The following is a 26,748-nucleotide window of genomic DNA, read 5'->3' as shown; positions in this document are numbered from 1 at the left end:
AATGGATTCAGTTTTATATATACATTAATTGCCCTTCACCTCACATTTCAGTTTCTAATCCTTTCGCCATACTAATAAACACACACTGAGATCCAAATGTCACTATGTTTTCTTCAAGGGTGCATTCATTGGCGTCCTCTGAACCTCGAAGTTGCCCTTTGAGGTGATCGTTGAGGTGCCCGTTGAGGTGCCTGCAGAGGTACTTGTGGCGATCCATTAGAAGTAGCATTGAGTAAGGCACACCCAGACGTCAGACAGACTCCAGGAACTCCACGTAGTCCAGGGTGACCCCTCAAACCAAGCTGGCCAACATGGCCTCTCTCTCCCATCCGACCTGGTTGCCCATCAAATGTCTGGCCAGGTCGCCCACGCTTACCTGGTTATATCAAAGAAAAAGATAGTCAAATAAATAAATAAAAATAGGCTGCAAAGTCGTCATCGAAGTGATACTTCTATTACAAGAGACGTTAATTCTTTGGTCATTATTATCTTACCCTTTGGTCCCTGCTCCCCAATGTGTCCGGGAAGGCCATAGCCTTTGGCTCCCTTGTCTCCTGGTTCTCCCCTGTCACCTGTGGCAAACATAGGTTATTAAAATAAACAACCATCTAAATCCGGCAGGAGCACCTCAAATAGATGTTCTTTATACTGATTAACAATCATGTGTGTGCTGAGGTCATTCCTGAATAAATGTATAAAATGACTTGTAATACTCTTCATTTTTGGCTGGAAACTGATACATGACGTCACTGCCAGACTAAATAACAATGCAAAATAATGGCTTGCCAATCACATAGTTACAATTCATTGCCCCTGCACAGAAGCAGTGATTTAGCTATACATCCATCTATACATCCATCTATACATCCATGCTTTTCCAAAACAATTTCCTATGTCTTATGTGGGGTTGTGGGGGACGCTGAAGCCTATCCTATTGTCTCAGGCCATAGGGCAAAATAACTATTTTGTTACTATTACTTTGTATTATTACTATTAAAAACATTGTTAAAAAATAAAGTTGTCTTCTGGGAAACATGTAGCTTTTGAAGAGCAGTAAACAAAAGAAAGAAAACAAATCTTCCAACTAACTAAGAACAATTTATACTGATCATCCTGTTCAAAAGTTTACACCCCCTAACTCTGAATTTATCATGTCGCCTTCATGGGCGATACATATAAATATTTGCAGATTTTGTAATAGTTGTGCATAAGTCCCTCATTTGTCCTTGGTGTGAAAATATGGATCTCAAAAATCATACAGTCACTGTTGGAAAGGGTTCAAATATACAGATGATCCTGGAAAACCAAAGAATGTGCAGGACCTGCACATTGAGAAGCAACAGTTTCAAAGTAGCTTCCCTAACATAGATCCATAACCCTACCTGCAAGCAAGTCATTTGTCTATTTTCTTGACATTTTTAACTTGTATATTATTTTATACTGCCAAAACAAGGTAATATAGGTAATTTTTTCTTTAAACACTTTGTTTGAACTATTGCACCTGTATACTCATTTGCCTCATTAATGCTGTTTGGCAGAGAAGTCGCACATCTGCTCATGTTTAATAAAGCTATTACTTTCCCTCTGCTGATGCTTGCAGACTGACATTATTTATGTATTTATTTCATGACACATCCCATTCCAAAAGACAACAGTTCCTTGTGAAGGTGAATCCGTCATATGGTCTGCTTACTTGGGCAGCTTTTCCAGCTGAGAAGTATTTGTTATGCTAGTTCATCATGCATGAACACAGCCAAGAGCAATACTGACAGATACCCTTCATAGCATTATTGTTTCTCTATATCTGGGCACATTCTTTATTTGTTACTTTTTACGCTATCTGATGTTAAGGCAACCGCATATGATTAATGTGAAGGCTCCAACATGAAGGACCACCCTTGTATTGGTGAATGTCCAATAAGCTCCTATTTGTACAATATGCACTACAGTGTGAAGATGGTTTACTGTACCTGTTGAGCCCTGTCTGCCCAGGTCACCGGGTTCTCCGTAGAATCCCTGCTGCCCGATTTCTCCTTTAAGACCGTCAATGCCAGGACCACCCTATTATAATGTTTTTTTTCCAGAAATAGTTGCAAATTTAGTTATTTGTTAGTAATTAGTAATTTAGCAGACATATTTTGTCCAAAGCGATAGTATCCTTATTGCAGTTGCAACCCCCTTGATCAAGGGTACAATCATGGCTGTGGGAATCAAACCAGCAACCCACCAATTACCAGCTCTGAGCTATATCAAATGGAGGTCTGTTCTTTACACAATGCTATTTGATGGCTTCATGAGACTTTTTATTGCTTAACAGCCACTGCTATAAAGCCAAAACAATCTGTTACCTTAAATTTGACGTTTATCTCTGTAAAGCAGCTTTGAAACAATCTACATTGTTAAAAGCACTATATAAATGAAGATGACTTGACTTGACACTGGCAAAAGTGTACTTTTGTTGTATGTAAAATACTAGCTTAGACATTCTGTAAAACATGAGGTTTGGAACAACATGAGAGTGAGTAAATGATAGTGGTGAACTTTCCCTCTAGAAGAATCAAAGTGTCTGTAGACTCTTTGCTATGCTGATCCTGAAGTTTACGTTGTGTGCAGTTTTTCACAACTCTCAATTTTACAACCCTTTACATGTTTGAATTTGAGGCTCAGTGAACTTTTATCGGCCTTTGGGCCCCTTGAGTGAAAATGTTCGAGAAGTCTGAAAAAAAGATCTACTTGAGAAATATGGAAAGGCTTTCCAGTCCAGTGAAGGTGGGATTCTCTCCAAAAACCATTCAACACAGAGCAAGTGCCTTGTCTGTGACTTCCTATTTGTCTTCACGGGGACTTGGAAATTCTGAATGTTTTAATTCCAACCTATACTGCCAAACACTGCTGCACGCTCTCTCCAGAGGCCTTCACACTATGTACATATCAAACTTGGCCTGGAAGAAAGTTGATGTATGGAGCATGTTCTTCCTTACTTTACTATGGCAAAAACAGGTTTAACATGTGCTAACTGTGATGTCTAAAACAAACCACATCTAAATGCTTTTGTTTCCAAGGCCTAGCAAAATTGAGACTGTTCCAGAGTTGTAGTGAGGTATTTTTTCTCAGAGGTGGGAAACTTACTGGAGGTCCAGGTGGTCCTTTCGATCCTGGGGGACCTGGGGCGCCCATTGGCACGTCTCCATAGAGCGGGCACACGGCTGCACAAGTTCTTTTTACAGAGTTGGCGAATGTGGACATCTGCTCCAGCACCACCTGCTTGCAGACCTCGATAACATGTTGAGCAGGGAGAGTGGGGCCCTACGAGAGAGATCATTACCACTGAAACACGGAGCTCAGATCAGAGCACCTCTCGCCCGTAGTAGTCTAAAAATGTGTGGCTGCGTAATGAAGGAGAAATAAATACGACCAACAATATTTCACCAGCCTCATTATGGATTTACAGCCACACTAAATGAAAACCTTGCCCCGAGCTGCAGAGAAAACTGCACTAATGAGAAAGCGTTTACTAGAGATCTTGACACCAAAATGGTTACCACATATTTCATGCATGTTACGCCAAGTGCCACAAGGGCTGAATCTCCCAGAAGTTTTGAAGGCTTTGTCTAAAGGTGAAGCTTGTTAGTCGGCAGATGAAATGCAAAAGAAAACACTTAACAAGGCCCTAAACAGACATTAATTTAAGCTTAAGGAGGAAAGTTTGAATTTCACCTTTCTTATGGACCTTCGGTTCCTTATGAACCCTCGGTTGCTTATGGACTATGTCAAAAAGTCCATAAAGTCCCTCAGGCAGGTGACAGCCATTTTGGCAACATGTCCAGGCAGCTATTGTCTGTCTAGGTAATAGAACTAGGAGCACAGCTTTTACTGTATCTGCTTAAATGTGGAAAGTGATATTGATTTGACTTAAACAAAACTAACTTTAGCTGGAAAATATATTTATTCAAGAACCGCTATAAAGCCAAACCAATCTGTTACCTTAAATTATACGTTTATCTCTGTAAAGCTGCTTTGAAACAATCTACATTGTTAAAAGCGCTATATAAAGGAAGATGACTTGATTACAACCGTATGTCAGTACATCATAATATTTTGGCCAGAGAATTCTATCAATACTTAACGGTACACTATGTAACTTTTGGCCCTCTAGTGGTTACAAAAAAACTGCATGCATTTTGTGGAAGAACATTGTTTTGGTTGTGCTTCGGCTCTGCGTGATTGTGTAGAAGAAACATGGTTCTTACTCATAACCAAAAAAAAAGACAGAGAGATTATCCTACTGCTCATAAAACATTCACTACTAGGCTTAAGAGATATAACCAGTTTAGATGGAAAGTATCTCAAGCTGAAGACATAACTGTAGAACACAGTAAATAAATTGAAATCCTTGAAAATAAATTCCAGGACAGCGCTTCAACAACCATAATGAAATGAGCCTTCACAATAGACAATGCTTTACAATGAACTCCTGTTAAGGTGCGTTTACACTTGGCATTAACATGCGATCACCGTGATCGAATCAAGAAGATCGGATCATAAGCCAATCAGGACACGGTGCGTTTACACCTGTCCTCATCAAGTGGCTTCTGTATCTGGATAACAGATCGGATCTCGCTTTCCCGCCAAAAAAGTCGGGGGACATTTTACAAATCTCGCAAAATATGGAGGATGAAGAGGCTACAAGTACTAATAATGTGGAAAACATTCCGATCAGAAGCGCGTTTACACTTGTCTTTTCAATGTGTACTGTATGTGGACAACATCCGGATACAGGTCGCATGTTAATGCCAAGTGTAAACACAGCCTTAGAGAGCTGCTTATGGCAATTTATCCATTCAATAAAATAACTTTTACAACATTTCAAATCCTTTAGGGATTATTCGAAGAGGGCACTTTGTGTGCATTCTGCCATGCCACAATATGCACACAGCAGCCTATGCGTTTATGCTGGGATGTATACTGTAGGTTGTGGCTAGGTGACATAACTTCCAGTGGACAAAAAATCCAGTTATACTTTTATGCAGGCTTCTGCGGGCAGGAGCGGGACCAAACAGGAATGTTGCAGGCGGGAGAAGTTAACATTTTTGCGGGAGCAGGTGGAAGCGGGACAGAATCCTTTGGGAGCGGGACTGAAATATCTGACGCAGGTCACGTCAGATATTTGCTAAAGCCGTGCCTTTAGCAATAAGGCTGAAAACTTCATTTTGTGCATTCTGCATTTCTCCAGTTCAAGTTCTTCCTCTTTATACTATTTCCAACCATAGCATACAACAGGAAAACAAAAGGTATGAGTTGGATTTTCAGACTTACTGGTGGGCCTGGCGGGCCCTGAAAGCCCACTGGACCGCTGTCTCCTATCACTCCCTTGGAGCCTACACGGCCTTTTCTACCCGACTCTCCAGCAGGGCCTCGCTTTCCTCTGCTACCCTGTTGTCCTGGCACACCGGCGTCTCCTGTCTGGAAAACAAACAAATACAAACACACCCATAAACAAGCAAGTGAACTTTTACACTGTATACATATTTCTCAATGATATCTCGACAGCACGCCTGGAAAGAAATACGAAATGGAACTCAAACTGGCTCATGTGGCCATCACTTGGTTCTTTACAATCCAACTGTATTTCTGCTTCTGCTGTGACAGTGGACAGATTAAACCCATCGCTGCTAATGCTTATAAGAACGCTCCATAGTGATAAACTAAAATGTGAACAACTCTGACAGTCTTACCCTGCCTTTAGGTCCTTTGACTCCGTTTGTACCCTGTGGAAACAATGTGGTGTTGTGAGAAAGTAGAACCATATGATAATGGAAATGAGTCAACATTAAATTAAAAGCATTTGAGTTGATAATGACCTTCTGCCCTTTGCTTCCCTGGATCCCTTGAATGCCAGTGTCACCCTGGAAGATACAAAAGCAATGTTTGCGATTGCATTCTGGATTTGATACATCAAATGTGATTTGTAGTTTAAAATAAGTGGTCAAGGTGTTGTGAGAGGAAACCCCAAAATGGTTGTGACGCTTTTGTGTTAAAAGAAGGCTGTAAAACTCTGAGGAAAATAATTTGGTGTAATGTGCCCTAATCAGAAAATTGCCCTGGAATTTAACACATTAGCCTGAGATCTAATTTTGTGTACTCTGGCTCTCAACTACTCTACAGACGCTCAACGCACACGATGTCCCATGTGTTTGCTACAATGTTTCTGCTAGCAACAACTATTTTTATCATTCTTTCTGGATGTGTGTGCATTTGACTTCTAGACCAAAGACCCTGTTTCATTTTAAAATGAAAAGGGGCAGGAACAAACCCAACATTTTCCATTCTCTAACTCTTGTATGCTTTCCATTTTCTAAAAATGTGTAACCATGTATATTACATTACATAACATGTTAATACAACATCAGGCTCTTGCCTTGATGACCAGTCATTCAAATTTCACAAAATATCTTCTGGCAAGTGTGTCTTTACACTAGTTAAGAGTCATCAGCACTTATGGCAATATCCACGTGATGCTGAAATAATGTTTAGTGAACAGATGACCACAGAAGGAAAAGACGTAGCTCTAATAACACCATATGATGCTTCATCTAATGCTAGAGCCCCTGTGGAAATTTGATTATTTTCAAATATGTGGATGAAAAGTCTTGTCTGCAGTGACATGTTTAAATGAAGTGTGGTGATCTTCTCAGAAGTTTAGATATCAGCGGAGGGTTGATGCTGGAATGAGAACATAGCAGTCAACAGTTTCAGTCTAACACACTATGTAGTGTGACTGCACTCAGAGCCAAGTGACTGAATATGCAGCCAAAAACTGCAGTGCTAACCGGTGAAGAGCTGCGCTGCTCAGACATGACTCCAGTGTGAAAACATGCTGAGGTTTATGCTTTCGGATGACGGCGGGTGTGTTCTGGCTTACCTCCATTCACTTTTTTTTGTGAATGGGTCAGTTCCCACTTCTCAAGAAGATATTGCAGCAATTTGTCAAGGCTTCAACAAATCTGATGACAGGTTGTATTAGTATACATTTCACAAATGTTTAAATGGTTGTCTATCACAGCAGTTTAGCCCATTTGTGCATCAGATGGTTTGCTGCTCACTGTGAATGCTCATTGTAATGATAGATGCCAAAAGCACAACACAAGAAAATGTAGGCCTCAAAGTTTTTTTAAGGATTCTGGGATATCTGGTTTCAGTAATCCACATGGCGCATGATCTTATATATCTGAAGTGACCCCTCTATAAAGATTGATGAACTGATATAGAAATATACTATATTTACAACCAGACAATGATTTGCAGGAGATTTTCTTTATGATATACATCATGCCCTGTCTAGCCATTGTGGTGTCTCGCAAGATTCAAAATGCCCTTTTGATGAGACAAGTTAGTGTTAAATTAGTGAATGAGTGGAGATCATTACCTTGGGGCCTGGTCTGCCGGGTATTCCCATATGCCCCTATGAAGAGACATGGCATGTTTTAGCATTTTGGAAGATGTGAACTTCAATTTTAAAAGCTTTGGAATATAGCTCACCGTTCTTCCAGGGGGCCCAATAAATCCTGGTCTTCCTGGCTTTGCAGCAGAGCCCTTGTAACCTTGCGGCCCCTGGAGAATATAGCACTTTGTAAATCTACCAGAAGGCAGGGTGTATTTCTATGTCGTAAACGTCCAAGGTAAATTATTTAGGTGGAATTTACTGAAGTCACATATAGATCAGTGTAGATCTGAAATAGATCAGCCCTTACTGTGAGTCCAGGAGGGCCCATGTTCCCTGGAGACCCTTGTTCACCTTTCTCACCCTGTGTTAAATATTAAATATGATTATGTTACACATTACATAAGCACACACAACAACACCCAATCAGACAGACGCTTCTTTAGAGATGGGGTTCAAAAAGTAATTTAGCAATAGTGGTTCTGATTCTGATTTCCCCTTACAATTCTGATTCGTTAACGATTCTTTTAGGATTTTTAATACATATATTCTAAATATATAAACAATAATCAATCAAAACACAGAGCATAAAACATAACATAATAGCAGAGTCCACACCACAACTCTAGTGAAAACGGTACAGAGAAGCAATATCGTTGGAATCACTTTCAGAACGAATAACTCAGCTGATGAACGATAAAAACATTGACAGCCAATCAGAATCCATCCTGCTTTAAAGAGCTTAGACGACAAAATTGCTGCATGTGCTTAGAATAAACAGTGATATTATGCATTGGTGTGGACATGGGGGGGAACGGATCGTAGTTGATCCATGATCCGTACGGTTCAGTTCACAGTTCAGCATGCATGTGATTTGAATGATAGTATATCATTTGTATGTGTTTTGTCTTCCCAATTTACACATTCAAGCAATTTAAACCATTCAAGCGCAAGAAGAGGCGAAAGAGAACTAAATTCGGTACTTGTGCGCCGATATCTGTGTGCACTGCCACACACAACCGAAGTGCACATACAGAGAGGCACGTTTCAGTGCGTGAACACAGAATTGATTCCTTTTTCCGTCTTCTTGTGGTTAAACGGACACGTACACACAAAAATATGTCAAAAACTTGTCTATATTGGATCCGTGCATTGGGTCTTAAAGTGACAGCAGCCTATAAATACCTGTGCTGTCTATGTCATTAATTTTAATCAAACAACTAAACAGATTTAACAAACATTAATTAGGGCTGTTAACGCATGCGATAATTTTTTCCCAGTTTAATGCATAAAAAATATTTAACGCAATTAACGCAGCATCCGTTTTCATTTTCATCGAGACATCAGTAGCTGTATTAGTAATCAGTGATACTGGCCTTCATTCATAAAAAGATGCCATTAAACAAGTATTTAAAATATGCTGTCTTTATGTTGTCTCTATATTAATTCAGAGATTAACTGTAAAATTATTACATTATAAAATATATTTTAAAAGTGTTTTAATTGCGATTAATCGTGATTAATCACGGACAAAAATTTGTGATTAATCTAGTTATTTTTTTTATCGATTGACAGCATTAAAATGAATATATATATATATATATATATATTTTTTTTTTTTATATATATATATACACTGAACTAGGGCTGTAAACGATTAATCGCGATTAATCAAATTCAAGATAAAAGTTTGTGTTTACATAATATATGTGTGTGTATTGTGTATAATTATTTTGTATACTGTATATAAATACACATGAATGTACTGTATATATTTAAGAAAAATGTGTTATTTATATATAAAATAGTTATATTTATATATAATATAAATCATATAAAAATATATATGCATTATATAAATGCAAATATTTCTCAAATATATACATGCATGTGTGTGTGTTTATTTATACAAAATAATTATACACAATACACACGCATATATTATGAAAACACAAACTTTTATTTTGGATTCGATTAATCGCGATTAGTGTACACTATAGTGTTATTTTTCATTATTACATTTCTGTACCTGATTATTAGTGTTAGACTACTTTATTTGAAATTTTATCATATTGTAATGATCTATGCTTGTAATTGGTGTATTTGTTCTTATTTTTTAATCTATATTTGTTTGAACTTTTTGAGTTAGGCTAGTAGTTTTTGCTGTGGTATCAAAGTACTTAAAGTTTGCTTTAAGTAATAAGTGGAAATTACATTTGCCCATTTTTGAAAAATTAGCCGATCCATCATTTAAAAACCATAATATGATCCAAACTGTGAGTTTTGTGATCCGTTGCACCACTAGTGTGGACACTAATATAGTTTTCGTTATAGTTATCTTTCTAGGTGTGAACAGGCCTTAACATTTGTCAGATTATGTTGAGTTCAGTGAGTGATTCACTGGAAAGAACTGTTGAATGGTTTGAGTTCTGTGTTGCATCACTTTGCTTTACATTCACTAGCTGGGTAGCAGATTTTAATCAGTAGTTTATTGTATAAAAATTACAGTATTTAAGTGTGTGCATCAGAGGAACAATACAGGTCAAGAAATGTTAAATATCAAATGTCATGAAAATCATTCTGTTCCTCTATTTTGTTACAAGAATGGTTTGATTCTTAGGTTTCTAAGGAAGTGGTTGATTAGGAAGAGTTATGTTACCCTTTCGCCAACTTGTCCATGTCTTCCATCGGGTCCCTGTGGTCCTTGATAAGCCTGCATGCATTTATACCATGACATTTTAAGCAAGCTAGTGGGCATGAAATCATTGGAAAACATTATTTCTGAACTTAATATGAAACCGCAATTTATACCTCAATTCCAGGGTCTCCGTCTCGCCCTTGCAAACCTGGATCACCAACTATACCCTGATATATTCAAATGAAGCAACACTAGACAGTTCATTTACTGGTCAACAAATTATTTGTCGTTATAACCGGTTGTCAAGTTACCAACCTTTCCCCCCATTCCACCAACTCTTCCTTTTGGGCCTAGAATACCCTGTGGAGAGTAAAAAGATAGGTGTGTGCCAAATAAAACTCACTGGTTAAGCTTAGCAGAGGAGTGTAAAAAGCAGCATGATTTGTGGGAATGTGATAACTAGTATACGTACTGGCTTTCCCTTTTCTCCAGGTGTTCCTCGCTCACCGGGATCTCCCACAATCCCCTGTCACAGAGAAGAGACAGATTATAAACATCAAGTCAGATTCCCATGATATTTGCATCATTTCAAAAAGACTACATGCTTTACTACTTGGGATGTCAACGGATTGTATATGGCAGGACGTCCACAGAAGCGAGGTCAGAATCTGTATACATTTGCAAACAATTTTGTTGATGTTTAAATTCTCCCTGCAGACAGTTTCATTCCTCTTCAAACCCCAAAAGATCAGGAATTTGAAGCTTGTGGGTTTCCTTGAAGCTTTGCATTCCTTTTACCAGCCCATAATGTTTTAAAAATTTCCCAAAGCAAAAAATAAATAAAGTCTAATAATATACTTTATTTTGTTTCATCATAATAACGTTTGTTCTTTTGATTTTGGGGTAAAATGTAGCCCCAACATTTTTTTTTCATGAGATTCACCCTCACAATCCTAAAACGTTTCCACCTTGTCCTCCATGAATACAGATATGTGCACACATGCATAGATAGTCCAATAAGGTGTCAAATTTTCAATTTAAGATCGACCCATGGCTTTCAAATGTCATGCAGCAAAATGCAGAAGGTCCCCAGCATGTTTTTATACCAGATGACCCCGTGGTCCTCGAGATCCTTCAGCTCCGGGTAAGCCTTCATTTCCCTGTTCCAAAAAAAGAATGTGAATTGTGAGATTTCCAACCAAACACAGCAACAAATGTTTTAGAGACAAAAACAAAGCAGAGTGAGGGAGAAATCATACCTTCACTCCCTGATAGCCCGCAATCCCCTCGTATCCCCGTTCTCCTGCTGCACCCTGGGAGATGTGGTGGGGAGCGAATGAGTCATTCATATCCCCAATAACACAATCCATCTCACATATATTTTATCGAAGCAAAGTGTTTTAGAACAGAACGTACAACTTCCCCGAGCTGGCCGATTTCGCCCCTCTCTCCAGGTGTCCCTCGCACTCCCTTTGATCAGATGCATAGCATTACACTTATACAATGTCCATCGCATTGCTTACAATGAAGTGTTCAAGCAATGATACAGAACATAATTACTTACAAAAAACACAATCGACAAGGTATCAGTGCTGTTGCATTAGATAAAACATCAACCATATTGGCTGTTTTTGCAACCAGCTGGTGTCTAAATGTCTATGGTGTCTAAATAATGTGGTTTTTACCTTATGGCCTGAAGCTCCTTTTAGCCCTTTCAGGCCTTTGGGTCCTCTGCCACCCTGGGTGAGAGAAGACCAATTGTCATTGCAAAGCTACAAGGCTGTCAAAGTTGGTTTTGCATTTGTTTAATGTATTACCTCCTGGCCTCGAAGTCCTCGCATGCCCTTTTCTCCTTTGATACCGTCTTCACCCTGTGGGACAGAAGTTGACCCGTGAGTGGGTCTGTACAACAGTGCCAACCCAGAGACTGTACAATGAAGACACTCACCTTAGGCCCAGGTTCTCCGATGTGTCCATAATCTCCAGTCTTCCCACGTATCCCCTGCAACAAGAAGGTTTGAGATGAATGCTTGCAAAATGGCTTTTAATAGTAAATAGAATGTAACAACGGCAACAGATGCAGACTTTAATTGGCCAATAAGGTTGGCCAAAGACGTAAAGAACTCTGTTTACGGTGCTGGAAAAAGGCAGCATGTATTCCACTATATGACAGCCTGGAGCTACAGAACGGCTGGAAACGGTTCCCTCCATGTTGGTGTAAAAATGCACTTGACCAAACAGGATCCCTACTCACACAATTGAACAACTGCCAATAGCTTTCAGGGTTATAATGAGAAAAACCTACTCTAAATGGCAAGCAGTGGAAGTATAAACTTCTTATGGCCTGTGCACAGTTTGTTTTCTTGCAAATGTATTTCTTAAAACGTAAATGCATTAACAATATGTTGGTGATTTAATGCTTCAGAACAATGAACGGTGATTTAACTTGCTCTTGCACCACAGAGATCATGTAATATGTCTTTCTTCCCTTCTTTTGTAAGCCATTACCATGCAGCTTTTTTCTTCACTGGTTTTGGGGAGAAATCTGTGAAGTTCTCTCAAATAAATGTGAACATGTAAATGGAGGTAAAGGCCTGTTTCACACATTGAGCCCTATCTTGCACCCAGCACAATTGACTTTGAACACCGACGCATGTATCATTCCTATTTTGCACCCGCGCACAGCGGACTTTTCCCTCCACAGACACACGTCGGTAAATTAGGGAATGAACTTGCGCTCGCAGGGGCGGTTCAGTGAAAAGAGGAGCGTGTTCCGGCGCAAAAGTTCCCTGGTGCTATTTTCCAGTTTTAGAAAGCAATTGCGCCACTGACCAGGAAAAACCCAGTCTAAAGACAGTGGCGCGTTGCGCGTTAGTCATATGGTATTTTAAGGGCGCGTGCTTGGCCATAATGTAGCGTGTTAACGCGCATCCACTTTGATTCTCTAATATAAACAGACGCAGCAGTTTTCATTTTTGCAAATCATACATTATTACAAGGAAAAATATTAACACACGAGGGAAATCATTGTTGTGTCCGTGAAGATGTGAAAAAAATCGATCTAGATTAAAAAAAAAAAAATCTAGATTAGGCTACACATTTACCCAAATGATACGCCTGTTTAACCGAAGCTAATTTGGGTGGTTTCTTCCATCATCCCCAATGTCACTTCTGTGTGTTTTACGGCCCTGACGAGAACGTCGGTCTCCTCGGCTGTGAATCGCTCTGGCGTGCGCTGGCAAATCCGCCGTTATAATAGCAATCCACCATGGAACAAGCGCCCCGGCTCTTAAAGGGAATGTGAGAGGACGCTCTGATTGGTTTATTTCACGTTACGCCCAAACCACAGCTATGAGTAATGAAGTGACTTCAGACCAACCCCTTTTAGATTTGTGGGGATCCGCCCACAAAGTTACTTGCGCTCTGCGCTTTGACACTTGCGTTTCAGATCGTTAAAATAGGGCCCTAGATGAGTAAGCAGAGTATGATCAAAACATTTTTTAGAGCATTCGCACTGCATGTCAACTTCATGTTTACTGTGCTGCTCATACTCAGTTAAAGCAACAAGGCCAAAATGCTCTGGATTGACACAAAAAAGTAACGACACAACATGCTATTTGGTTATCTGAAGCAATCATAAACAGAAGCACTTGGCAGGCTGAATATGACTGGAGGACTACATCGACTGCAGTTTCATTACATGCACTAAAAACATTTTCACCAGTGTGAAAGGACAATTGGCACTCACTTCCTTCGCACTGCCTACCCTTCTAGTGTGAGACCGGCGTAAGTCCTGTTGACACACTGACAGCGATTAAACCCCTGGAGTCTCTTTGCTGTTGGTTGCTTGTAGCCATTCCTACTGGACTACAGTTTCCAGTGGTGGATCACTGAGTGCATTCCCATTGCTCTCCACATTGCATCACTGTTCTTTTGCATAAGGTTGAACTCTGCTCAACTTTGTTGCATTTAAGTTGCTTTGTTCATTTTTCACTTTCAGCAAAATGACTGGCTTTTATCAAACACTGAGTCAATTAACTCAGTTAGCTAATAGCTTCCTCAGTGCATTAAATGCTGTGCTACAGCCACACTTTGTAATTAGTGGAGTAACCTTTGGGAAAAGGGGTTCTCATAACATAGTAAAGACTTTTACGAACTCTTCCAGGTACAAAAGAGACCACACACAGCAGCAGATATACAGTGTGTTTGCACTCAGTAGGGACTAAATACCACATGTCCCCCCCTCTGCTGTACAATCCATCAGACATATCTCCTCCTACAGCGCGCTGACTGTACCAGATTATCAAAGTAATGAACATGTGCATTTTTGGAAAGGTAGTATAGATTCTCTGACTGATTGGCACGAGTGTCTTCAATGTTAGTAATTGGAAAAGAGCGTGTTCACTCCGTCACATGCTGCCGGGGCTGACTTTTAAAGATATTATTCCAGCACACCACAGGGAACTGGACTCGGATCAAAGAGGTAAATTAGTCATAACTCTGGGGTGGAAAGAATCAAGTTTTCCCCCCAAGGTTGCTCACGAACATGAACTGTGCTTGCAGCCCAAATGTATACAAGTAATTGGATCCTGATGCGCTATGCCATGTCCTTTAATTAAGCTGATCGGCAGACATTGTCCTGTATATTTGCAGAGCCTGTTTAGACTCTAATGGTTTTGCTCCTGGGAGAATGACGCCCCAACTGATTTTTCCGTTTATTTATTTATATCCCTGTAACTCAAGAGCAAGTGGTTGTACCATAAATATAATGATTCTGGAAGCTCTAGTCGCATGTCTCAGAACATTTCCGACAGAGAAACGATACCGGAAGTTTTTGATGATGATAATGTGTGAACCTTTCAAGACCTGCCATGAACTATGAAGCTGTTAAGTGCTGATACAGTTTTGTTTTTTGTTTTTTTTGGAAGCCACAAGTCACCATTATTTCAAATTCATGGGATGAGTAGTTAATTCAAAGACTTTACGTATACAGTGTCTTTTCTTTTTTTTAATCCAATCTTTGGGACTGACTGTCACCATTGACATGTTGCAAAAAATGCATGTGTTTGTTTAGACAGTGTTACTGTATAAATCTATATCCATCGGTTGCCATTGTAATGAGATATAAGAGAGTAGCTGTCAATGTGTAAAGAGAAGGAAAACTGTAAATGTTGCCTCTGCTTATGTTCAAGTCATAAGATGTATCAGACTTCATAAACATCAAAGGCATTACTGTTTTTAAACATTCATGCATACTGTTCAAAACTGCTCACACACACATTCACCACTGGATTGAAAGCTGCATGTGAGTGTAAATGAGTGAAGCAGACAACTGTAGACTCTACTGCACTGTCGACATTACTATCACGTCGCATACCAAATGAAGAAAAAAAACTACTTGAAATCTGATCTGACCATTAAGACTTTAACGCATTTCCAAAAGTCTGACTTTAATCAGATTTCAAACCACATATGGATGTGGTGTGGATTGGGTTTGTACAATTTGGAATCATGTGGTTCTTTTGCTGTTCGGACTACAAACAACTAAAGGGATTTTACAGTACAGTAAGCCAAAAAATGCTTGTCTGAACAAAGCCAAGACACTTGCTTAGAAACCTTCAAAGAAAACTATATGGTTGAACATTTCCAGTTCATGCAAGATATTTAGAATAATATAATATAATACAATATAATATATTACATATGTTTACCATTACCTTTTTTGCAGAGTTCTTAAAAGCATGAAATAGACTTCTTGTGTCATCAGCATTATGATGATGTACATTTTATTGTGATTAATCACATGGCATTTACAGCTCAGATTATTGCCTGAAAATCCTTATGGTTTCATGAACAAAGACAGTAGAATGCAAATCTCATACTTCCAAGGATTATTGTACCAGCTAAGCAACTACCATTGAGATATTATAGGCCTTCTTGGTTTGTCCTTAAAACAGTGCCTGCAAGTGGAAATTTTATTTAACACTGCTGTACACACAGGTTTTTCTTAATTGTTACGAATGCCACATGCTTCTGATGGGCTTTAGCCATTGTAGAATAGTACCAGCCTATCTCTGACAGTGATTACTGCTGCTGTCAGTAAATACAAACCAACCACAGGATGCTCTGCCGAATGAGAGAAGCCACAGTGTTTACCATTTCCTCAAAGCGAGTCCTGACTCTTGTTTCCATCATGCTTAGACTTCCATTTTCCACAACTTCACTTCCCAGAGAGGATCTATTCCAGGTTAATATCCTCTCTCGTCTATCTCTTCTTTCAATCCGTTCTGCTTGCTGTCATTCCAGACTGTGCATGTTTGTCCTGTAATGCCCTCTCATTAAGACCTTAATGACCAGCGACTACTGTTTGTTGTTTGACCAACTCAAACACAGCGAGTCCCACACTATGGTGAGAGTTTTCAGACAGGACTCTTACCCAGTTGCCCAGTCTGCCTGGCTCTCCCGTATTCCCTGGCAGGCCTCTGTGACCCTACGGAAGAAGGACACAGTTGTAGAGATTGCATTACCGAGTTTATTGTTTAGGAAGAGAGAACAAAGGTTTTGGCTACCTTGGGTCCTGGCCGTCCCTGGACACCCGGTTGTCCATGTACACATTTACAGGTTGCTCTTCCTCTTCCTGCAGTTAAACCAATCTCAGCATATCCTCCGCACTGTTGAGGATCAAGCTGATGAGAACAGGCTGACGAACAGCTGAGAGCTCAAGCAGAAGAAGGCAAGATCCCACACACGGGGCAACTGACTCACCACGCTGGAGAGTTCACAGCAGCCTTCAGAGTACGCCTGGTCAGCATCACAGGAGACTTGCATCTTCTGCAGATCCACCTGCACAAGAAAGAAACACATCAGATTACATTTATACTTGGCTCATAGACCTTATCCTCCAGAGAGACATCATGCACACATTCGTCTCTAGAAAAATGGTTAGATAAAAAAGGAGTAATTATCTGGTGGAGTAGATAAACTTATTGTAGAGTTAAAATGTTATTATGAGCAATGTTTAAAGCAGATGTCTTAATAAATGTCAGTAGACCGGGAAGATTTTAAAACAAAGCGGTTCATTCATAAATATGTAAGATCTATGTGGAAATACAAACCGGAAGAAAAAGAAAGCAAGCTCAGGGCTGAAAATGGTGTAGACATAATGTCTATACTGACTTGGCTTATACTAGTATACAGCAAACTCAATGTGTATTTGGCCTGTCCTTGTTCTTGATTTTGATCAATATATTCTTCATGCTCATTAGAAATACATGCCTGTGGAGACATTTCTGCAAAATGATATTACGTTGCTTCTTGCAAGTGTAATGTCTAGTGAGTGGCTCTAAAACTCTGGCAACATTTTATCACCTTGGTTGTTGTATAGTATGTATCACAGAAATACATAAATGTCCGGTGAGTGGCACTATGTTAATGCTCTGACGTTTGAAAAAAATATGAAGCACTAAAACCCAAACGATAGTGAGAGACAGGAGATAAAAACACATTTGCTGAAGCAATCCAGCTTCTACAAGTCTTTGAGCTGTCGTGTTTCACTGGACTCCACATCGAGAGTTCAGTGCTGTACCAGGGGCCTCATTTATAACCGTTGCGTACGCACAAAACAGGCCCTGAAAGAGGCGTACGCCACTTCCGACGCATAAGTTGTGATTTATAAAAACAAGCACGCACACTTTTAGTAAGGATCCTACGCACAGTTTTATAAATGAGGCCCCTGGTGAGCTGCCGAGCAAGTTTACAATGTCATAAAAGCCAAACATGGAGACATCATATGATGTAGACATTAAAATGTTTTTGTTTTTGAATCATGCACTATGGTAAAAATATTTTTAGGTCATGCTATAGTATTGTGCAAGGAACGGCACCATAGGCGGAGCATGTGTTAAGGCCAAGCCGTACACTGCATGGGTCGAAAATGAACAGTGGCTTTGTCCAAAAATGCACATGCACATTTAAACTAATCTAGTAATAAAGTGAAAAGGAAAATTAAATGCGGCATTAAATTTAGATCTGCTCATGTTGCCTCATACTTTTTACGCATTTTACAGAGTTGCGCACTATAACCAATCACACACGACTCTGCTGAGTTTATGAATGTAACGGCCAATCAGAGCGTTAAGATTAGTAATCGCTGAAACGCCAGAGTTTTGTTCAGTGCACGAGCTGAACTGAATTCTGCACTCTCGCAAATATTCTCAGAATAATCTGATAAACATAAACAGATTTGGTGATTGTGCTCTTGAAAGCATTGAAACTAATATAAACAGGTTGTTCTATTTTCAACGTATTTTTGCAGAAACATATCTGATGATTTCTTGAAAGCAATGGCCAATCAGATGTGTTTAAATTAGAATCCCCTCATCACTCAAAACGGCAGAGTTTTTGTCCAGTGCTGAGATCTGCACACTGAAATCATCTTGTTATAATTCAACTTGCAAGAAAAAAGTGTAGAAATTATGTAGGCTATTATAATATATGTATTGTACAGTAAACTTAGTTAGCAGAACTGTGTGAGATTGCAATGAATTAAGATGAGTGACAGCTTAGTTATTAAAGGAGAACTCCGGCGCAAAATGAACCTTTGGTCTAATTACACATTGTTACCTAGTCAACCGTTATCTGAGATTTGTTTTCATGATTATCGAATGTAAATAGTTTTATCTCTAAAAACAGTTTAGCCTATAACGCTAGTATAACGCTAGTATATAGGGCATAGAGTAATGACAAATAAAAATCGCAATAACAAGGCTCAAAATAGCCCCACACTAACACGGTAGCATAATGAGGGTCCCTACATGCAAACCGAAGCATTGAGAACTTTGACAGTGTCCAGACAGTTTAATAAGAAGATATTTTATACATAGTCAACTTCGCGTATACAGGCAGAAGCCATCTTTGAAAAACAGTCTCTATCAGTCGATCTACAAACGCCGATCCAAGTGCGCTGAACTGTGTAGAATCTCATATGCACAAACACAAACCATTTTCTTCTCTTCAATATGTACACGTAGCCTACTGTTCGCGCTCACCTTATCACAACTTAAAGCTCGTTCACATCTCACCAGCGCACTTGGATCGGCGTTCGTAGATCGACTAACAAGAGTTTGTTACTTCTCCTTTTGAGTATACACCATAAACAAATGATGACAGCATTCCTGGTAAATCCAAACTGGAGTCTGTGCCTGGTACTCACAGAGACCGAGCGGTCACCGACAGCCCTCTTGGCGATGGAGGTAAAGCCTTGCCGGATCACCGGCCGCGGCTCGTCCAGAGGCTCCACGCTGACCTCCTCACAGTCCACCAGGAGCTTCACCTGCTCTCCTTTCACACTCAGCGCCAGCTTGTGCCACTCGCCGTCAAAGAGTTTGTCCACCCTCTGGAAGGTCCGCAGCATCTGTGTGCCCTGTGGGCTGGTGTAGAAGAAGTCCAGGGTTTTGGTGTCGCCCTGAAAACGAAGGCCCACCTGGTCCCGTCCATCAGGGTCACTGACTTGCCACAGATTCCAGGATGTTTTAGCAGTGTCCTTGGTTACTTTGAAGGTGGCGATGATAGAGTAGTCTGACGGTAGACCGCCTGGGTAGATGTCGCTGGATGGAGGGATGGGTGAGAGCGTATGTGCAAAGGGAAAAGAGAAATGAAGAACATTTCAGTGCAGACGAGGCCAAATCAGAATCAACCTGTGCACAGCTCCAAGCAACACAAAGTACTGGTGTTGTGTTCCTGAATGAACTGGTTGAGTTTTGTTGTTGAAAGAATTGAAAGAATTAGTTGAGTGAATGATTCAATAAGTCACTCATTTAAACTTGCCTTCCCTGCTAAAACCTGCTGAGAGTCTAAACAACCCCGGGCACTAATGCGCAGACATGTCTAGACGTGCAAACACAGACGAGACGATTGAAGAAAGTTGGGATTGTATGAGCGCTCTTAAAAACGTTGGAGATTTTCTTATGGAGATTATATGAATATGTATTACAAGCAGGGCTTGACATGAACACTCACCAATCCACCAAATGTGTGTGTATTTCAGCAGTGGTGTGTAACGCAGTCACTCCTACTTTCCACTTTAGTGGGTTGAAATTTATATAAAATGTATATATTTTTCAATTGTAGTCTTAAAAAGGCATCTAAAAAAATTAACTAAGTGCAATGTAGTGATATAGATTTTTTGATATGACGATACTCAAAGATCTGAAACGCTTCCAATACTAATTTTCCGCAGAATGAACACACAATACCAGCTGCTCTTTCTCTCTCTCTCTCATCTCTCTGACAGCGAGTTACACACAAACCCGCCTCCACTCACTCGTTTCATTTGCTCCGGATGAATATTTTGTTGGTGTAACAGGGCTTGAATTCCGGTGTGGGATTGCACGTATAGCGGCGGGTAATTACTCATTCCCGCAAGTGCGCACACATGAAGACACCTCTCAGTACTACATGGAGTTATTTTTCACTGCTTATTACGCTTAAACAGTCAAACACACACAAAATAATGTCAAAATGCCAGAGTTGTGAGTATTCACAGTCAGTTCTGTTTTAAAGGTGCAAAGTGTATTATTTCTGAGGATCTATTGACAGAAATGCAATATAAGATCCATAACTATGTTTTCAGTGGTGTATAAAGACCTTACTTAATGAACCGTTATGTTTTTATTACCTTAGAATGAGTCATTTATATCTACATAAGCGCGGACACCCCCTTAAATGAAGGTCGACATATCGTGACGTCATGTTTCTACCGTAGCCGACAGCGAACAAACAGCGCTAGAGAGTTTGCTATGTGGGATAAATGTGCTGCTGGTTACGTCGGCCACCGTAGCTTCTTCTTCGAGTTTGAAAAGGGAGGGATAGGCCGTTAGTGACTTTCTGTTTGCAATTCGCAAATCTCACCACTAGATGCTGCTAAAAATCACACACTGCACCTTTAAGTGAACGTAAACGGTGGAGAAAGTAAATGCATGTGTAACAGTATAATGGATCTGTGCATCAGGTCTGAAAGTGACAGCAGACTTAAAGGGGTCATGACATGAGAAACCAAATTTGCCTTGATCTTTTGGTATATAAGAGGTCTTTGTACCATTAAAACGTCCTGCAAGTTTCATAGCTTAAGACGTCCTCCCCATTATAAACGAATCATTTATTTAATCAAGCTCTAAATACAGCTCGTTCTGGATCCATGGTAAGAAGTGACGTCACGGTACGAAGTGACGTACCAGCGTTTGCATATGACCGCCTCCGGCAAAAGACAACTACGCTTAAAGCGCAAGGCAACTACGCTCATTTCGTATCATTGTCGCGCCCGCGCGCTGCGCGCCTCACAAGTGTTCAGTCGACGGAGAGTGAGTGGGTCTGTGTACAGGGAAATTACGATGCCACGCAGATGTGCTGTTCCTGGCTGTGGACAAACAACATCTTTGAAAACGCTGCGAAAGATCCAGTCGTCAGGGGAAAAATGGATGCACTTTATTTTTTGCGGACATCCCAGTCACGGCAGTGTTAATTTAAGCGTTTGTTCTATACATTTGAAGGATGACTGTTTTGAGAACAAATCCCAAAATGATGCTGGCTTTGCCAGAAAACTGTTGCTCAAAGATAAGTCCGTGCCGACTATTCTGGGCTCAACAACGACGACGCAAACTGTAAGTAATGTATTTAAAACTTTAAACTACTTTTTAAATACGCCGAATCCGCAAATATTCTGGCTGGGGGCGCTAATAATTGATGCATAGGCACTGACGTTAGCCAATCATAACAGTGGGCGTTAACACTGAACTCTTAAAGGGGAAACACCCCCAAAACAGACTGTTTGAATCAGAGGATGAGAAACATGGTGGGGAAAGGTCATAAATCACTACATTTTAAAAGTTTTTTGTAAAAAAAACTATATTAATACTATAATTGCACCTAAGGGAACATAATAATAAAATAAAATAACCCATGTCATGACCCTTTAAATACTTGCTTGCAAATGATGGTATTAATATTAATAAAAATATCCATATGGCAGTTTTCCCTCATGGTATCGATGTCAAACTGGTGGCCAGTGAAAATGCTGAGTGGCTCGTAACTTTGGAAAACCACTAGCCACAGTGGCTGGTGAGCAAAAAAGTCAATGTCAAGCCCTGATTACAAGTATAAAAATTATGACAATATTAGTCATATTTCCTGTGGTTTAAGCTATGGTTCTGGGTACAGTGGAACTGATACAGTATAGTGTGGTAATGAAGGGTTACCATTTCTAAAAACATGCTTGTGTATTTGCTCAACATTGGTCTTTCACAGTGACCTTACGTGAAGTTTTGCATTAATCTAAACCAAATGGTCTCCATTGGTTTCCAATTCCTATTTATGCTCCTGTTTGTTTTTTAAGAGAGCCAGTTTTTTGAAATTAGCAGTTAATGTTTCCAAGAACAATGTTCATTTAAGCACTGTGTGGTAGCACAGCTCTCTTGTTTTCTATTGTGATGTTGTTGATCACATTTGGTGGTGGTTTTACAGTCATGTACTTCTCAGGATGATTTGCTCTAGTAGGGGATGTTAGTGGGAGGTGGTTGTGGACAGCATTGTTGGCCCACACGCACAAAAGGAAAGACCCAGCATATGCCATAACCACAGCTGACACGAACGAACAGCTGCTGATGCTTGAGAAAAACATGAGAATATAATACCAACATTTCAGGACGATGACTGTGCTGTTTAAGAACAGACCGCTCCGTGTATCTGTGCTATACACACCGATGAGGATTCAACAGGGATGACTGACGTGTAAGCACATATTTGATCAAATTAGAAGAAACACTGAAAGATTGTGGAACAGTGGAAGATTCTGAGGAGCAGGAAATGAGAGATATTGTTTGGGGGCGAGCATGATTACGCTCAGTGGAAAAGCAGAAAGAGTGGAAAAGTATTATGTCAGAAGGACGATATAAATACCTCGTGCTCTTCTTGAGGTGGAGGGACGGGTTAACGCGGTACGCCACCGCATCGGGTTCAGACCCATTGACCCTTCTCACCCCTCTAGACTCGGACAAGCCGAACTCTTCCAACAGGTCATAAGCTAAAGATAAGAGCAAATGGAGCGATCAGAAGGGGAAGGTCGAGTAAATGCAAGATTTCTATTTTCAGTGGACTGACAGAGTTTATGGATTCAAGCTTCAAGATTCAGAGTATAAATTAGGTCTGTCATGTTTTATTCACTAGTAAAGAAAATGAAAGAAAAAACGAATGGAAACATTTGGATATGGAATCTGGATATTGAATTAAACTGACAGATCGGCTTCCAAAAGAAAAAAAAGCCATGAGTTCATCAAGTACCTCTACGGCACAGATGATGACATACTGGCCAGAAATCACTAAAAGTGGTCCGTGCTTCCCTCTACTGGTCAATAAGAGGAGCAAATGTACACTTTCATAGATATATTGACTTGACTTCACCTGATATCTGGCTGCCAGCTCATAATCGTAAAAGCTGATGACCATTTCATTTACATTGAAACAATAATCCTCATATGATACTGTGTTTTGTGGTCAGTCTTACTTAGTAATTCCTGACATCTGACCAGGCCAAAGACAGCCAGGAGGATTGTGAAAACCAGCATTTTGTTCAAAGCTGGGATTTTGGAAATCAAGACGGTCAGGATTTAAATGTGCCTGCAAAAGAGAGAAAGATAAGATGGAACAAACGACTGAAAACTTCCTAGCATTGACATGTAGAGCCTGTATAACTGAACTACAGAAAATTATACTACAATTAAGTTAATTAAATCAAAACTAAATCAATTAAATTGTACTATATTACGTACAGTAAATGCCCATTGAAACACATACAAAAAAATCACAAAATGGAAACCGGGTCATAACACTATTAACATAAACTATAGAATAAACATTTCAAATTACACATGCATTTGAAATGGGAAGGAGGTCAGTGCTGTAAAAGATTCACTTCACAAACATTTGCAAAAATAGCTTGTACCTAATCACATGAATAACTATTTTGTGAAAACAATTTATTGGTAAGCACTTTTTTTAAGGAAAATATTAGATTTTTCAATTAGTATTTTAGTAAGTTTAGAATACTAGGAGAATCAATACAAAAAATGTTTTATCATTGGATAACAAAAATATCCAATAAACAGTACAGTAAATTCGCTATCACCTTTACAATATAAAGATTTGAACTGCTGAATATTAATAATGGTTTAACACAGTGTAATCTGCCATCTTCAGGAATTGCAGCTCATATTTTAAACAAACAAATCATATTTTAAAGAGCAGTTGCTTTTAAATGAGCTATAAAACACATAATGTACTTACATATTCCTGTGAAGCTGTTCACTGCAGATTGGTCCTTGGCTGTTCCAGCAGTGATCATAAAGGCAATTTTAAAGAAGCATCTCTGGTCCCAATGTGACTTCAGCCTAAACCTGCCGAGAAGAAAACCTGACCCCTGAGCTCCACTCCACCCTCGGGCCCTCGAGGCCTTCATCCCTCCAGCACATTATCCTATGCAAACACTGACCTCCACATTCTTCACACAATCCTTCTGCAGTCAAACGCTGCATCTGGGGACGCTTTTATCCATGCTGGTTTATGTTTATGCACATCTCAGGTGATCAGTGATGTGGGCATCATACAGGCTTCATGCGGTTTGGTACATGTTATATTGCTGCTAAAACTAGGTTTGTACACAGATTTTCTTCATAACAAGAAGATTATATTTATTTTCTAGCACTTTGGGCAGACCGATAAAATCATTATAAAAAATTGCATTTCAGCATTAATTTGAACTAACTCGATCTGCTAGCTGAACTTTCAGATAGGACAGACACCAAAAACAAGAAAAGTCAAACTGTATCTCTGTTCAGTTTTCGGCAGACAGTGGATCCCTGTCTAGATAGCGCACTAGGAGACAGATGTAGTATGTCGCAGATAAGCACTAGCAGAGCTCTGCAAACATTCTCTAGGCCACAAACTGACCTACTCTCCTAAACTATTAACCAGGCCTCGGTGGGAATATATGTTTCATAAGAGATATTCTATACGAACAGCATATATAACAGCAACAGAAAACACTAACATAAGGGATTGGGTCAAGCCTCTTTACTTCTTTACATTGTAAATCCAGGACAGCTACTGTACAAATAGCATGTCCTAAACTCCATAGAATTACTTTCAATGTTGTTTTGCCTTTTACTTGATGTGTTTTTAAATCAAATCTGGCGGGTCATGTTAGTCAAGCTCGCTTCAGTGACTCTCAGCTGATCCACGTCTATAGGAATACGACACTGTCCCTGTATTCATATATAAGCTCCATCAGTGTTAATTAAATACACAAATTATCAGATTATTAGATACACAATTTTCGCATTTGTAACATCACGATTAGATTAATGCAACTGTCTTTATTCTGGTCTTCCTCAATCTTCACTATCTCGATTGCAAATTGTTCAAAATGCGGCTGCAAGACTTTTGACTGTGTCTAAAAAGAGGGATCATATTTCTCCTGTGTTAGCATCCCTTCACTGGCTTCCCAATACGTTTAGAGTTGATTTTAAGATCCTTATGTCTGTATATAAGGTGTTGTCTGGCTGTGCACCATGGTATATTTGTGATCTTATTGTGTCATAGTCCAGTCCGGCTAGGGCACTTAGATCTTCCAAACACTTGCTCAAAGTGTGTCACGGTGTTGCTATCAAAGGGTGACCGGGCCTTCTCTGTGGCCGGCCCAAGCTTTGGAATGGTCTCCACTATCATGTGAGGTCTGCTCCTTCAGTGGACATTTTTAAATCTACTCATAAAACACATTTTTATTCTTTATGAAACCACCTGTAATTGTTTTTTTTTATAGTGTAGACCTGCTTTGCACTATGTACAGCAGTTTGGATCAATCTATATTGTGTTATATCTATAAGGTTGTTGTTGGTATCAGCAGCTGTCACGTTTCTCAGGAGTGAATTACCCTCCTCCCTCCCCAGCTCCTCCTGTCCAGTCAGGAATTGCTATTCTGATTCCCCTTTGAATCAGACTAAATTCTCGAATTATGTTATACATTAAATATTGAATTAATGATATGATTAATGATATCTGCAATACATTCATGTTGGTTCTGTTTTATGTCAGGACCACTATCGGCAAATACGATTGACAATTAGTACACAGTTTGGCGGTATGGTTCTGTTCTGTTGCTGCTCTCCCTGCCGCTCGGTTGCATGGATGCGCAGGGAGTTCTTCCCCATTTATCGTATTTGACGATAGTGGTCCTAACAGAATGACTCAAGTAACTACTAAAGCGTTTGAGGTTTTTGTAAGCTTTCCTTCTGATGGATTTGGTAACACTTGAGTCATTACTAGTGGGTTACCATGATCTTAACTTTACAAGTACTTATGCATTATTCACATTAATGAATTGGGATGCAGCTCGACTCTAAAAAGTAAAATGGCTTAAGGTTTCCATTGGGCATGACACCTGCTCCTTGGGATGGCATAAAATCTCAGCTTTATTTTGTTGATGTACAGTATGTGGTTCCTCCACCTGAACACTGCCGTCTTTACCTTAATAAAACCATCCAACTTAATTTCCCTAGAAATGTTCTCAACTGTTGTATTTCTAAAATACTGTCTGCCTTTTGACAAAGTCGTCCACAAAACC

The 26,748-nt window shown here is 39.7% G+C and overlaps 1 protein-coding gene across 1 annotated transcript; it reads right to left on the bottom strand.

The window, feature by feature from the left end:
* Window positions 1-26,335, bottom strand: LOC307009914 (uncharacterized protein; the record flags this gene model as incomplete). The annotated part of the gene is made up of 26 exons (XM_079634131.1): window positions 1-376; window positions 495-572; window positions 1,971-2,061; window positions 3,130-3,306; window positions 5,317-5,463; window positions 5,736-5,768; window positions 5,862-5,906; window positions 7,427-7,462; window positions 7,540-7,611; window positions 7,752-7,805; window positions 10,101-10,154; window positions 10,253-10,306; window positions 10,395-10,439; window positions 10,552-10,605; window positions 11,186-11,239; window positions 11,339-11,392; window positions 11,496-11,549; window positions 11,765-11,818; window positions 11,897-11,950; window positions 12,028-12,081; window positions 16,516-16,569; window positions 16,649-16,750; window positions 16,845-16,922; window positions 19,291-19,684; window positions 23,031-23,154; window positions 26,239-26,335. 26 exons carry the CDS (start codon window positions 26,333-26,335, stop codon window positions 126-128), a joined length of 2,364 nt encoding a protein of 787 aa, XP_079490257.1. The 3' UTR covers window positions 1-125.
* Between the last annotated feature and the right edge of the window lie 413 nt (window positions 26,336-26,748).

Source organism: Phoxinus phoxinus (assembly GCF_949152265.1).
Source record: "Phoxinus phoxinus genome assembly, chromosome: 14".
Classification (NCBI taxonomy): Eukaryota; Metazoa; Chordata; class Actinopteri; order Cypriniformes; family Leuciscidae; genus Phoxinus; species Phoxinus phoxinus.
Note: the sequence above shows the minus strand (reverse complement) of the source record. Positions and strands in the feature narration are given on the sequence as shown.